The sequence below is a fragment of the Rhinatrema bivittatum genome, chromosome 13, assembly GCF_901001135.1.
Source record: "Rhinatrema bivittatum chromosome 13, aRhiBiv1.1, whole genome shotgun sequence".
In the NCBI taxonomy this organism is placed as follows: domain Eukaryota; kingdom Metazoa; phylum Chordata; class Amphibia; order Gymnophiona; family Rhinatrematidae; genus Rhinatrema; species Rhinatrema bivittatum.
In genome coordinates this window covers 68,886,084-68,901,813 of record NC_042627.1, presented here as the reverse complement: position 1 = coordinate 68,901,813, position 15,730 = coordinate 68,886,084, and the positions used below count along the sequence as shown (strand labels likewise).

The 15,730-nt window shown below is 43.3% G+C and overlaps 1 protein-coding gene across 2 annotated transcripts in view; it reads left to right on the top strand.

Moving 5' to 3' along the window:
* Positions 1-14,292, top strand: part of MRPS11 (mitochondrial ribosomal protein S11) — a 27,703-nt gene extending 13,411 nt beyond the window's left edge. For both annotated transcript variants that reach the window (XM_029574300.1, XM_029574299.1), the window contains exons 4-6: positions 3,795-3,924; positions 5,576-5,641; positions 13,927-14,292. In XM_029574300.1, coding sequence (XP_029430160.1) covers positions 3,795-3,924; positions 5,576-5,641; positions 13,927-14,034 — 304 coding nt within the window. In that variant the 3' untranslated portion in view covers positions 14,035-14,292. The remainder of the gene's footprint in view (positions 1-3,794; positions 3,925-5,575; positions 5,642-13,926) is intronic.
* The last annotated feature ends 1,438 nt before the right edge of the window (positions 14,293-15,730 follow it).

Sequence of the window (15,730 nt, the reverse complement as noted above, 5' to 3'; positions counted from 1 at the left end):
CTCCTCGCTGCCGCCGCCGCCGCTCTCCACCCGCCACACCACCGACGCCGCCGCCGCTGGACGCCGCCATGCCGCTGCCACCCGCCGCCGCTACCACCGGACGCCGCCGCCGCCACCCAATGCCGCCGCTGCCTCCCGCCGCCACCGCTACCACCGGACGCCGCCACCACCCAACGCCTCCGCCGCTGGATGCCGCCATGCCGCTGCCACCCGCCGCCGCTACCACCGGACGCCGCCGCCGCTGCTGCTGCCACTGGACACCGCCATTGTTTTTTCTTTTTTTCTGACGCTGGCTCAGACCGACGTGCTCGCCCGCACATGCGCGGTAGAGCTGGTCTCTACTGCGCATTTGCGGCACGTCGGTCAAGCTTCGTTTATTAGTATAGATTTAAGGAAACATACATAAATTGTCGAAATATGTTTCGTTCGTTTAACCTTTAACCTCTGGTTTACTAGTAGACTGAATTACCGTGTCGTGAAATTATGTTTGTCTAAAAAGTGTGTCACCAACATGAAAAGTTTGGAAAGCTCTGGTTTAGAAGGAGAAAATTGCAAACTCTCGGCAACATATATCTCTTGAACAGTCCCTGGCCAGATTCAGCGGGTGGGGATTCGGAGAGCTCATCCGCTTTTCAAAGAGTTCCTGTTTAGATGGTAAAGCCAAGCTAGCCTTAATTGCTGCAGTAGCACAAGACTGCACTGATGTATGGTACTCTGAAGTTTCAGTTCTCTCTTCTAAGTCCAGAAATTGTGCAGAAGCCCCAGACGAGTATTGGTACAGCTGAGGAAAAACTTGAGACAAAGAAGATTCCAAATGAATAACGGCATTGAAAATATCTCGTAGATTTTGTGGTTCCTCTAGTTCAGTGATGGTGAACTCCAGTCCTCGCGTGCCACAGACAGGCCAGGTTTTCAGGATATTTACAACGAATATGCATGAGGAAGATTTGCATGCATGGCCTCCATTGTATGCAGATCTACCAATATTACTGCACTGCCAAATTTGGTTGGCTTCCCTGCTCTCTCTTAGCATTTCATCATCTGTCTGCTCATTTTGGCCAGGTGGACAATAGCATACTCCTGTCACTATACTCTTACCCAACAGCCATGCGATTTCTACCCACATAGATTCTACTGAGCATTTCGTGTCTTGTATACCCTCCCGGACATAGGTTGATCTTCCTTATCATTTAATGTGAAATTGAGATGCACTGGTCTTTTAGAAACAAAGTGCTCCTGTGTTGAGGATGGGTCAATTTAACTAAGCCATGTAAGGGAACGTGCTTTATCTATTACTGGGACAAAACTCTGGAACTCTTTACCAACATCACTGAGAATGGCCACAGAAAAAAAGCAATTTAAATCCGAACTAAAGACCTGGTTATTTAAATGTGCTTTTATAGAATATGAAAATACAGAACAGAATGCCAATAAGAATCTGAGATGCTACAAATGAGTAGAAAAACAGCAAGTTCACACACATCTCTTGACTCTCTTAATAAGCTACCAGTATTTATATTTTTATTTGATTTTACTACTGTCTTATTACTAATTTCGTCTTAATGCTTTTATTGCTTTTATTATGTTTTTAATTTGATTTCTGTTTTATGACGTTTCATTGTTTTTTGTTCATTTTATTAACAGCTAATTTATTTTTATTCTGCGTAGTTTTTAGCTGTTACTATTTTATGAATTATTGTATTTTTCTGAATATATTGTAAGCTTTGTGAACCGGTGTGATGGTTCGTCTGATACATCGGTATATAAACATCAATAAACTAAACTAAACTAACTGCTTTGAACATCCAAAGCCTGGTGTAAAAGGTATCTGGAATTGAGATCACAGTGGCGTGACCTTTATCGCCTTGTATACATTGTGGGCAGCCACATAAGTGCCAGCAGTGTCAGCTCAGTCACTCCGAGTAGACATTCTGATCAGCATATTAAATTTGAGTTTGGTGACCAATCTCTGTGTGAATTAAATCAGTTTTCACTTGTAGCTTGTAGTTGGGACTTATTTCCCCATGACCTGTCCTTACACTGTGCAGACGCACAGGGCAGGAGCTGCGTCACAGTGTGCGCTGGTTGTCGGTAAGCCATAATTTTAATTGAACTGTGAGGCAGACAGTATGTCATCCTGGAAGCCACCTACGGAGAAAACCTTTCCCAATCTAATTTCTGTTTCTGCTGTGTACTTTCAGTAATGGTGTGTTGTTTTGTTTTTTTTTTGCTATTACTGTAAACATGTTTGGTTTGTCATACATCTTGGTACATGTGATGAGAATTTATACAACCGTGCTGTGTTCTCTAAAAGGGTTTTTGTTCCATTTCATTTAATTTGAGTAACAGCAACCATCAGGCAGGGCATTTCTTGGCAGTTCATGACTGCCTGGAGGTCTGCCGAGATACTTAACCTTCTTGGTCATTAGCAAATGGAAGATATTGTACTGTGGCTATACGGAACTTTAAAATAAAGTTTAGAAGAATGGGAAAAAGAGAGGTTGCATGATTACACTGATCTTTCGTTTCTTTTAGGCATGAACATTAGTAAGTAAACGAATGTGTGGACTAGATGAACCTTGCAATGCTTACTTGCTGTGATGTCCTATTTACTAAAGTACATTTGAAACGGCTGATGCCGTCTGGAGTTACGGCAGCAGACAAATGATGATGTCCCAGTGACAAAGGTGTGTCCTCTGTCTCTTGTCAGCTGGAGAGGAGGAGCAAACCCACTTGTCTGACTGGTCTAGCAGGACTCAAGGAAAGGAAGTTAACAGGCATGACTAAGCTGCTTTGAAGTGCCTGAAAGGTGGAAGATAAATCAAATATTTTATTTTTTATATTTTATATTTTATATTTTATTTCTTTGCACTTGTTTATGTTCTGTTTTTTGTGCACACCCTCTCGTTATTTGTAAACCGGCATGATGGGGTTCCTAATCTCGAATGCCGGTATAGAAAAATCTATAAATAAATAATAATAAATAAATACATTTCTCCATTTCTGGCCTTTCTGAGCTAGACCCTGTTAGTCAACCCATACGGGGGGTTTTTTTTTGTACCTTTGGATCTTCCAGCCTTTCTTAGACTTTTCTCTGTTGGCCAGTGATGTGTTTGTTGCTTTGGTTGTGTGAATGAGATTAAGAACATGAGCCACTACGGTACCTTCACAACTGGCAATGGTTCACCTCAGGCTCGGTCCCCTATGGATCACATAGCAAGCAGCCTTCTGGTCTCTTCCTTTCCCAGGGTCTCCTGCCAGCCAATACCTTACCTCCTGGAACTAGACTAGCAGAAGGGAATGTGCAATGTTCAAATCCTTTTTCGAGGTAAATAGCAATTTACCCCATGTAAATTGGCTGTCTGAAAATTGCAGTCCTGCAATCCACCTAAAATAATGTGCAGTGTTCCCCAGCAGGCATGGGGGAGGTTTTCCTAGGGACATGATCTGGACAGGCATAGAGATTGTATTGTCAGTTCCATGTGCATTAATTTCCATAAAAGTTCTACCTGCGAGTGAAGATGTCCATGTTTCAAAGGAAAAAGTATGCACCTTCTCTTTCCTTTTGAAATTTGGTACGAAGTCCGTTGATAAAAAGCATCTGCAGAATTTGCAGCGCAGCGGCCAGTTTCAGAATTGCCCCCCCCCTAGAAACTAACGAAGAACTGCAATGGAAACGAGTGAAATCCTGCACAGCGCAGATCAATAGAGAGAGAGTCGTCTCTTGCCTGTACTTGTGCCTGCTCTGAGCTGCCGCCGGCTGGAGTTACGACTTTCCGATCTTCTCTCCTTAGCACGCATGTCCAGATCACCAGTCACGAGAACCAGCCCCTGGCACGAACATCCTGCGGCACAGAAGGCTTCAAGAACATCAAGAAGAGCACGGGCATCGCAGCCCAGACTGCTGCCATCTCCGCAGCTGCTGTAAGACTTGCGTTTTGTTTGAGTACGGACACGAGCAGGGGCCACTAGCTTGGTTACCATGTGGGATTGTTCACCTCTGGAAATTCAACTGTGCTGTAAACCAGAGGGGATCTGCTTTAGAAAACCAAGTTTAGCTTCTCCTCTCTTGGAACGGATACTTTTAGCCTGTAACTGCCCGGCTGTAGCCAACGGAGCATTTATTTATTTATTTATTTATTTTTTAGTCTAAGGCTAGGGCCTGTTTGCTTATTGGTGACAAGTGGGGTTTTGGTGTCGGTGAGCAGGGTGCAAGTTTCTTCCTGCCCCGGAGCAAAGGGCCACTTTTGTCTTCCAGCAGATGGCACAGGAGATGAGAAGCTGCACTGCCACTGCCGCTGCCACCCAAACCTGACTTCTCCCTCTGTTCCCTCTCACACCATCTCCCGTCACCCCCAGCAACTTTTCCTTTCATACTCCCACCCCTAGCCCTCTCCCACGTATCCCCACTGCTCCAGGCACTGCCGCTGCTGGCTCTTTAGGGTGATGGGGGAGGGAAAGATGGTGCCAGCTAGAGAAGAAATTCTGAGCTGTCATTCTCCCCTTCCAGACTGTTATGCCTCTGTATAACATAACATTGCATCCTGGGTAAAATACATTATAGCCGGGGTTTTTTAAGTGTCGCCGATTTCTGTGCTTGCAGGTATTTTATCTTCCTTGCTGCATTTTATCTGGTTTATGTAATCACCCCATACCTTCTCCATTTTTTCTCTCCTTTTCTTCTTGGTTCTGTGAGATCTGCCTTGTTCTTGACTCCTTGTTGGCGTTCCATGCCAGTGTTAGATTATTCCATTGGAGAGCTGCCCCCGCATCGTCCCCTTTCTGCCTTTTCTGACCATTCACCCTTACCTTTGTACCTTATGTATTTGTGAGCTTCTGCTCCCTTTTCCTCCAGGGCTGATGCATGAGCTAAATTTTGCTTTTATCTCTTGTTGCTGTGCACATATGGTAATGCTACCTATATCGGCTTAGGGGGAAGAGGAAGCAGCAATCTGAAAGCATGTAGGAATGTTCTGAAGGAAGCAGAGGGGTTCTTAACCTATCCTAGCTTCTTTGGAACTTAGCATGGCCGCACAAGGCTCTAGCCCAAACAAAATTAAGAGAAAAATGTGGTCTTTCCACCAGGTGGCGCTGCTGCCATGCTGGAATAAGAATCTTTGCTATGCCGAGGCAGATGAATTGATGTATTTACTTTAAAAACATATACCAGAAGAATATACAAACATGAAAACATGCATCACCCCAAATACCTTGCAGGGAATGAAATGGCAAACCACACTGTGTACAGGAGAAATCATCTACATTTCCAGCCTCTTATTTTGGGAGATGGGCTTTCATTTTGGGGGAGACTTGTTCCAACCATCTGGTTCTGCTGGATGCTTTGAGTGAAAAAAATCTGTTCAGAATCTGTAGCTGTGTCTATTTTAGCTTGGTTTTAGCTTTTACATTTGGATGCGGACATTGAATATCGAGCAGCTCTGGATCGCTTTGTGTTAATTGGCTCGGCTTGGTGGCAATGTGCTGAAAACACATGCATGAGCTGCAGACTACATGAAGGCGCTTGTTCCTTACATTTTTTTTTAATAAAACGTCGCCTGCATTTTATTTTCTCCAGAAAGCTATCGATAAAGGCGTGTCCCACGTGCGAGTCGTGGTGAAGGGACTGGGACCCGGTCGGCTGGTGAGTGAGCTTTACTGGCGCTCTGGCCAAGTAGCGTGCAAGCTGCTGAAAAGTGCGATTCCTGCCTAACTCTGAGCCGCTCCCTATCACCCGGTAGAGCAGGGGTTCCCAAACCTTTGGGGAGTGTGGATCCCTTTTCAACCTCCAAAGGTTTTGCAGCTCTCTAATGTGTACATGCAGTTAAATGCCATACGGAAAACTGATTAACATAATAAATATGCACTCCCCAGACTTTTGTAATGTATAAAACTTAATGTTAAATAAGGAATGGTTGATGGTATAAACTGTGCTCTTCCCCCTTTCGTGAGTGCTACTCCCCACCTCTACCATGGCCCATTCCCAAGGGCCTGCCCTCTTGCTCAGCTTCCCTCTACCTATGGGACCCTTCCTGAGTGCTCACCCTCCTGCTCTTTCCTCCCTGCCTGCCTTTCTCCTGTGACCCCTCATCCAGGGCTCCTTCCTTAATGCCTTTCCTTCTGTCCTCATACTCCCCCCTTAAGGCTCCTGCCTGCACTCCTTCCTCCCTTCTGCCTTTCATCCATTGTCCCTTTCTGAGAGCTGCACACGATCCCTTCCCATGCCCTCCTGAGTGCCTTGCCCCCTGTCCTCTTCTCCTTGCAGCCTCTTCCCTGGTTCTCTCCCTCCTCCTCCTCCTCCTCCTCTCCCTGTGGTCCCATCTCAAGTGCTTTTTTTAATTTATTTTTTGGATTTATTACCCACCTTTTTGAATAAGAAATTCACCCAAGGTGGGATGCAATATGTTTGAAAGGAAACCTCCTAGGTGAAGGAGACTTAACAGTTCTAGTGTGAAGGAGATTCAGTAAGGGTGTATCTATCAACCACAGGACTAAACTAAGTAAAATGTAGGGCAGGATTAAACTTGAAACAAGGCAACGGGACTATGAATACAACACATCTGAGTAAAATCAACACAGGGCTAATGAGATGAGAATATAAACATCTCAGCACAACAGGTTGCTGCAGCATTTTCAAGGCCCTCATCTCCGTAAAACAAATTACAGCAGCACATTTAAGTCACCCCATAAGATGCCAAGCAGCTTATTATACTCCCTCTTGCCCTTCTCCCTCTTACATTATAAAAGAGATTTTACATGGTATAAGAGAAGAATTCAACCGCATTGCCAGGCTTTGCAATTATTCGTCACATACGACCATAACAGACATGGCATCATAGTTACCCAAATGTACGTTATCTACCTGGATAGTGGAATGCATTCAGTGCTGCTACATCTTAGCAGCATTGCAGATCACATACGGACCGATACAGTACAGTGCGCTCTGACGGAGCGCACTGTTAACCCTCCATTGGACGCGCGTTTTCGACACGCTAGCGTTACCCCTTATTCAGTAAGGGGCCGAAAACGCGCGTCCAACCCCCCCCCCCCCCCGAACCTAATAGCGCTTGCAACATGCAAATGCATGTTGATGGCCCTATTAGGTATTCCCGCGCGATTCACAAAGCAAAATATGCAGCCAAGCCGCACATTTTACTTTCAGAAATTAGCGCCTACCCAAAGGTAGGTGTTCATTTCTGCTTGCACTGGGAAAGTGCACAGAAAAGCAGTAAAAACTGCTTTTCTATGCACCCTCCGACTTAATATCATGGCGATATTAAGGCAGAGGTCCTGAAAATTACCAAAAGTAAAAAAAAAAAAAATTTGAAGTCGGCTCGCAGGTCGAAAACCGGACGCTCAATTTTGCCGGCGTCCGGTTTCCGAACCCGTGGCTGTCAGCAGGCTCAAGAACCGACACCGGCAAAATTGAGCGTCTGCTGTCAAACCCGCTGACAGCTGCCGCTCCGGTCTGTGGCCTGTGCGCTCTCCTGCAGACTTTACTGTATCGGCCTGATACTCAAGTCAGAGCCACAGCTTCTGATATTGCTCATCTTAGAGAAGTATCCTTCGAGGATATTTGCAAAGTTGCAACTTTTTTTTTTTTTTATCAGTTCACACCATTACGTCCCATTACTGTCTGGACAACCTCTGTAAGGCTAACAGTAATTTTGGACATGCGGGTTTTGCGTAATCAGTTCTCACAGGAGTCTGCTCTCCCCGGTGGGGTCTGGGTTGCTTATTGTAATTGGTCTGCTGCAACCCTCAGTTTAGGACTCCCGCCATGTAATGGCTAATTCAGCCTGATTATCAAAGGAAAAAGCAGGTTTACTTACTGTAAACAGTGTTTTCTGTAGATAGCAGGATGAATTAGCCATGGAATACCTACCTGCCTCTCTGGAGAGCCAACTACCTAGCTCGATTTAGGGGAGTCCCGATAGCTTTCCCCGTTCCCTCAGAGGCCGCTCCGAAATCAGAGCAACCTCGGAGGGAACTTTCCTTCCGCCCAGCCCTAATTAAATCCCCCCCCCCCCCCCACGACCTTTATTTTTTTATTTAGCGATTCCCGGGCCCAACAACAGTGGAGAGGCCTCTGGTCATGTCCACGCCACGGCCCTGGACCGCCCTGCCCCCGGGCCCGCCCATTTTTTCAAGCCCCGGGACTTGCTCGTGTCGCCGGGCCCATGCAAAATAGGCTCGGCGCATGCAGGAGCAGGTTTTTGGGGTTACGCGCATTTAAGTGCGTAGATGGGCTTTTGAAAATTGATATGATATACTATTGAATTGTAGTTAGGTTTTAGATGCATAAATGGTCTTTTAAAAATTGCAACAATATATTACCCCCTTAGTGTGCAGATTTTCAACTTCCTACTGAGTCTACATATTGATAAGAATATATAGTGGCTTGCAAAAGTATTCAACCCCCCTCTCCTATAAACAGAAGATTTGTGTGGACTACAAATGATTCTTACACAGATTGTTCCAGACAATACATTTATCGCAAGCCAGTATGCTCTTAAAGTAAATTGTCAGTCACAATTCATTATTTCTCTGCATTTTTTGTAAAATAAAATTAAAAACTGAAAAAAGCTGCTTACATAAGTATTCAACCCCTGTGCTGTGGAAGCTTCCTCAGCCCTAATTATTGGCTTACAATTATTATTGGCTTATTAAAAAAAAAAAAAAAAAAAGTCAGCTTTTCTGAATAAAAGTCTCCTTAATTCCAGTACTATTGGTCATGCTGAGAATCTGAAGGAAAGCTATGAGAATGAAGACCAAGGAGCATTCTAAGGAAATGATAGTTACAGATATGCACAAGCTAGGAAAAGACTACAAAATACTATCCAAGTGCTTGCATATCCCAGTGAGCACTGCTGGATCAATTGTAAGGAAATGGAAGCTGTATCCTGCCACCCAGACACTGCCTAGACTAGGCTGTCCCTCAAAACTCAGCATCAGAGCAAGATGGAGACTTGGGAGGGAAGCCACCATCTTTTTTTTAGGGGCTTGGGGGGAACTGAGGCTCTACATTTACCCATGTGTTAAAGTATTTGGAAGGGGTGGGGTCAGGCTTGGAGGTTTGGGAGGGGTTGCTGTATTCTGATTGTAGCTGAGTAAATCTTACCTGGATACCAGTTATATTCAGAATATATCCAGGTAGGTTTATAGCTATCCAGGTAGCATTAGCTGGATAACTTTTTATTCAAGCATATTCAGTGAGAGACTTCTCCTGCAGAGCATGCTTGACAGGTGAGCAGTGCTTTTCTGAATATTGGCCTCGTAGTTCTCAGCTATTTATATTAGACAGACGCAGAGTTGACTCTTACCTCACAGACGTAGATAGTGTTTTATAAAGTGGGGCCATTTCAGCCTCGCCCTCAAGTGAGCCGAGTTAATTGACATCTGCTGCCTCCATCCAGTGACGAGATTGGGAGGGCACGGCAGTGTGCAGGGTTCATTCTGTTTGCTGCTTTTACAAGTTGTAAACTCGGGAATTTCCCTCTGCCCCCCTATCACCATTATTGGTCAGAATCGGGCCACATGATCACTACGGAGCGGCGCTATTGGACGATATCTGAAGAAATCAGTGCAGGAAATGAGCCTGTTATGTTGTCTGTTACTAAGCAACTGAATTCAGAGAACAAAATATTGGGGTGCTGCGGTTCTATTATGTATTTATGCAAGAAATGGCAGGTTGACAATAAAGCAGATGGTAACCACTGGGTTTTTTTTTCCTTTTTTAGCAGTATCTGCATCGCTTTACCTTTTTGTATTCCACTTGGAATCCCATAGATTCTGTTTTCAGTCTTGATTAACAGGAGAGCTGCAAAGCAATGTTGTTGTTCAGTCTTCATGCTGCTTCAGCTTTCAATAAAGGGATATAAAAATAAAAAGTCTAAAGCACAGCTTTGTAGAAATAATATTAATGCAGGGTGCACACGATGCTGTACAGTAACAATTTCATGTCGGCGTACTGGCCATCATATTGTTTACAGTGGGAATAGTGGAAGTTTAAAGGAACAGAACACCTCTTGTAGAAGAGCCCTGTTTGAACCTTTTATAGGTTAATATTATGCAGCTTTAAGAAGTTATTGCTGTGCAGCAGCTCAGATTTCTGTGGTGTTTGGCAAGCAGTCAGTCCTAGCCTTAGCCAGCACATCAGCATCCTCTTTCCCTTTAGTGCTGGAAGGAGAAAGCAGATGGATGAAGGCTCCTCCTCACTCGTGGCCCCATGGAGCTTTCACCTATTGTAAAACGGGTCTGCTGCTGATGTTCTGCAAGAGCAATTTATGTAACGCTTTCGTTTTCTGCTGTGGCATAGGGCAGTCATTAAAATGAATGTGGTGTTTTCATTAGACAGTTACCAGTGAGCAGATGATTTTGGCTCTTTCTCTCACATGATCTTTTGAATCCTGCGTGTCTCTAGGCAGGGCTCCCCATGTCCCATGATGCCATGGCAACTACCAACGATTCTGCACCAGCCTGCCTACTACTACTACTACTTCTTTCTCCACTTCTGCCACCACCTCCTCTCTCCCACCTGTTCCGACTCCCACCCCACCCTTTGTACTGGCTGCCAGTCGATAACCACATAGCTTTGCCATGTGAGTAATGCAGCAAGTACTGTTACTCTTGAATTCTGATGGTAAAGAGTAAGACCTCAGACTTACTTAAGCTCACACTGAACTTTCAGCTCACACAGCAATCACAGGGGGCCAGTGTCCTAAGGTGCACCTTATTTTACAAAGTCTGCTTCGCACATAAAATCGCAACTCATGCTTGTAAGTTGGACTTCACCATACAACTTCCTCTTTTTTTTTTTTTATGCGTGAAGTAGATTTTACAAAGTGTTTTGGCTTTGCACGTATTAAACTTGCACACGTACGTTTATTCTTCTGAATGTTGTGCAAAATCAAAGTTAATGAGCTGCTGCATTGCAGTGTTAAAATACGCAAAGAAAGACCCTTTGCAAGCAAGTTTTCACTAAAACAATGAGGTGTAATTTATCCTTTATACAAAAGTTATCTACTGGCCTCATTTGTTTGTAAATTTCAGTAGAAAACTTACACACGGGAAATGGCAACTTTTGTGTTAAATCTGGTGCACTTTAATGCATCATTCCCCCAAAAAATGGACTGTGCTGGCACAGTGGGGGGGAGGGGGCAGAGGAAACGAGGAGAATAGAAAGAAGGAGGGAAAAGAATGGATAGGAGAGAAGGAAGAAGTTGGGGAAGAGTTGTTGAGAGGGAGGAAGAGAATGGAGTGGAGAGACATGAAGTAGATGGGACAGAGGAGTGAAGAGTCAATGTGGAGATAGGGAGGAAGAGGGACATAGTGAATAGGAAGGAGAGACCATGAGGGAGGTGGGAGGAGAAAATGAAATTTAGGAGGTTGTAGAAAAAGAGAAATAACTGAAGTGCAAAGAGAAAACAATAAAATAGGTTTTATTGTTAAAATGAAAACATTTAATTAAAACATTTTAAATTGATTTTGTGCATATTTAAGTAATGTAAAAGTATATGCAGATTTATTCAAAAGTACAGCAGAATTGCCAGTGCTGTTTTGAAAACTAAGTCCCCCACCAGATTTTCAAAGGGAAACTGGTTTGGGAGTTTTCCTTAAAAAGTCTGGTGCAGAATACCAATTACCCTCTGAATTTCTGCAGGATACTGGGGATGTTGTCTACAGCGGTTTTCCAGAGGGTCAGTCTCAATTTTGTTGAAGATTCAGCTTTAAGCATTTTATGGAAACTGTCGGCCATCAAGTAATGTGCTCCACAGGCCTCACTCCACTCTCAGTCAATAATACAGACCTACCTGGTTTGCAGCATCGCATCTCCTTCCTTTTTCCATCCACGCTTGGCCTTTCCGCGGAGACATCGCAAGTTTGGCCCAAACCCAGCAGATCCCTTTAGGTTTCCTAAAATGATGTCATAAAGTAAATTTTCCAGTGGTATAGATCGAGAGCAGCTGGAGAAACATATATAGAAATGACGGCAGAAGAAGACCAAACGGCCCATCCAGTCTGCCCAGCAATTTTCGCACTTTTTTTTTTCTCTCATACTTATCTGTTATTCTTGGCTCTTAGTAACCTTTTGGTTCTATTTCCCTTCCACCCCCCACCATTAATGTAGAGAGCAGTGTTGGAGCTGCATCTAAATGAAATATCTAGCTTAATTATTTAGGAGTAGTAACCACCGCAGTAAGCAAGCTACACCCATGCTTATTTGTTTACCCAGAATATGTAATTCAGTCCTTGTTGGTTGTTGTCTGTATATAGATCTACTTTTCTTCATTCCCCCTGCTGTTGAAGCAGAGAGTTGTGCTGGATATGCATTGAAAGTGAAGTATCAGACTGAGTAGGTACATCTGGAAAGTTCCACAGGCTCACTTTAGAGGGAGATAAAATGTAAAAAATCTACCCCCTTTATCTGACTACTTTTGAAGAATTGCATTCATTTCTTTGACTGTTTCAGAACAAACCTATTCTCAGTGCAAAAGTAAGTTAGTGAGCTGCCAGTATTTTGGGGGGGGAATGGAGCGGGGTTTTCATTATGTGAGCAAAGAATGTTCTTTTGAGGGCACACCTTTTTGACTGGTGTGTTTTATATCTTGCCCCAGACAAGGTCATGCACCAGTTGGGAGAGAAACATAGAATAGATCAGTAAATAAAGACCAATTTGTACTTGCCTGTTGTGCTGTTACAAGTCTTTTTCAATTTGGGGGTCTGCTGACTCCTTTGCCCTGACACTAAAAGCCCCTTTATTGAAGCTTGGAAAAATAACCTCCTTGTCCTACGTCCTCTTATCGTTCATGAAAGCAGAGTCTCTTAGTAACCGTATGACTGAGAGACTCCTAGTCCATCGAGCTCAGGCTACATCAGATCTCAGTAAAATTGAGATGTTCAGTAGACGGCAAAAACCTCAAGCACTCAGATAAAAAAAAAAATGTCCTCCTGCTTTCCCAGGTACAGTTGATTGGTTATATATTGGGCCATCAATACAATATTGTTTGTCTCTTTTGAAAATTGCTTTTGCACCATGAAGAATGTTTTTTTATGTAAAATTGGAAGACCATGAATAACCAGCAATAACTAAATACAAGAAATAGAAATGTACATCAGAAAGGTAGATCTAAATAAACAGGCTAGATCTTCAGTCATTTCCTGATTCTATTTGAAAATGGCTGCGCAGTTTAGAAGCAGATTTATGCAAGGACTGAGTTTTGAGAGCAAAATAAACAAGCAAGAGACCCTTTTGCATACCTGAGGCATGAGGTTGATGAGATAAAGCAGCCATAGTTAATATTCACTGTTTTTTATGGTAATACCAGCAGCATGTTAAAATTCATCGGAGACTCTATGTGGCATTGTGTATTGGACTAATGTGGTACAGCTATCCTGTAATCTTTCTGCCTTCTACACCGCAGTTATTCAGTCCTTGAGAGTAACGAACAGGTCTCCTTTTCAGGCTTTTCACAATAAATATTCCTCAAATATGTTTGCGTGCCTTAGGTCCTGGTTTGTTTTTTTTCATTTTGAAAATCAGGCCAGTTTGCAGTCCTTGAGGACCAGCGCTGTTTTACTCTAACCACCGCCTGAATCAGCAGCCACGCAGGGAAGACACAGCAATTGTCCTGTCTTGTACAGTTATTGTTCAGAGCCGCTTTTATGAGACGCTTCATGCTGACTTGTGAATTCTTTCCAACACTGTACAATGGCATACCTTTTTTTTTTTTTTCCCCTTAAACTAGGCTATGGTAGATATATTTTAGCATAGAAAATGTCTTCTCTATATTCATTTCATCAGGCTCTTTTACATGTTGGCACCATCTCATATTTTTCTTTTATCATTCGGGGGGGGGGGGAGGGGGATGTAGTATGTATTTAACCTTTGTGATCTTTTCTGTTTTTTGTTGTTTTGTTTTTTTTCAGTCTGCCATCAAGGGGTTGTCCATGGGAGGGTTGGAGGTGATCTCCATTACAGACAACACCCCAATCCCACATAATGGCTGCCGTCCCAGAAAAGCACGAAGGATGTAGATGTTGGTTTGGAAAAGACAAAGGAGGGATCTCTCTGATTAAATTCATTTGAAGCAGCAGTGGTTTGGTTCAAGCACTGCGGTAACCTATACCGTAATGCAATCATTATTTTCCAAGAAGGATTTTAAAATATGCCAGTTTTCCATGTCTGGCTCAATGGTGAAAGCTAAACAGAAAAAAAAAATGTTTTCATGCATAGCAAGAATGCTTTTTCCTTCAAAATGTATCTAATAAAAATTATCATATTGAAATCTTCAAGGGCGTTTTTGTTACTTCTGTGCTTTGTATGGTTTTCTCTTTTCATTGTCGTCCTTGTTGCTAAGAACAGAATCTTTCTTTAACAATTGCAGGCAAAATAAAACACTGCATTGTAAATTGCTCTTATAGATAAGTAGGTCATTCCCTGGCAACATGCTATACTAAAATGGTGCCTACTCAAAGCAAGGATGAATCCAGCTGTATGCAAAAAAGTTCTTTTACCTGGCAGCCTGTGCTGCAAGCCCAGAACACAACCCTTATTTAGCATCTGTTTACAATAAATTGATAACAAAATTTCTATCAAAGCAGCCTACAACCACCTTTACTTGGCTCAGTATTGTTATATTCATCTTATAAATAGGATTTGGCATAAATGAAACATGAGATTCTAATTGCCAGACTAGAAATAAATTCAAAACTGAAATTTAAAAAGTCTTATAATGAGATTTTTGTGCCATTAGGGCAGGATTTTCAAAGCTCTACACGTGTAAATCCAGTGGAGGCAGGCGCAGAAGGTAAAATAAAATTTGGGGGAATTTAGGATAGGGTTGGGGGGGGTGGATAGGTTAGGGGAAGGGGTGGGAAGGTTAGATTAGGGGGAAGGGAACGGGTGAAGGCCTTGGGCGTCCATGTGTGCGCGCTGGGTAGCACGCGCGATTCTTTGAAAATCTACCCTTTATTGTTTAATGAATAAGATAATTTTAAGGTATGATAAACCACCCTTATCGCCCATTAAATGTATCATCTTTCTGTAAATTCACCCCATGAGTTGTTGTTGCTTGTAGAGGTCATTTTCTAATAGCCCACAGGGTGGGTATATGGTCATAATTTTACCCCCATACCGGCCAGGCTCTTTTCCAAAGGGCAATTTCTGCAAGTAAAACCTGTTTTACCAGCAGGCTGAGCCCTAGGGAAGCCAGGGGTCAAATCCTGCTTGTGCTTCTTGTAAGTTACTTTCCCCTCCCTTGGCTTTCAAACAAATGCGCACTGCGGCGTATACGTGCGTATATGGCCAGGAGCGGAACCACGCAAGCATGTTATGACCTGCCTGTAGGATATACATGTTTTATAAAATACACATCTCTACCCTGCAACATACATGCGTATTTATTTATTTATTTTTCTATACCAACATTCGATTTGACATATCACACCGGTTTACATACAACAGGATGTCTAAGGCCAGCCTTATAATGACCTGATACAGTATAACTGAGTACATATAACTTGCTTTACGTAATAACTTTTCTAGGCTTATGCACAAATAAATGCAGCGCACTGAACGTGCATGCTTTTCCTACCCATTTAAGAAATGAGGGGTAGATTTTTAAACCTACGCGCGCGCACATGGATGCACGATTTTATAACATGCGCACGCCGGCACGCGCAAAAGGTGGAAAACTGAAAAATTCGTGGGGTGGCGCATCGCGGCCTTCCC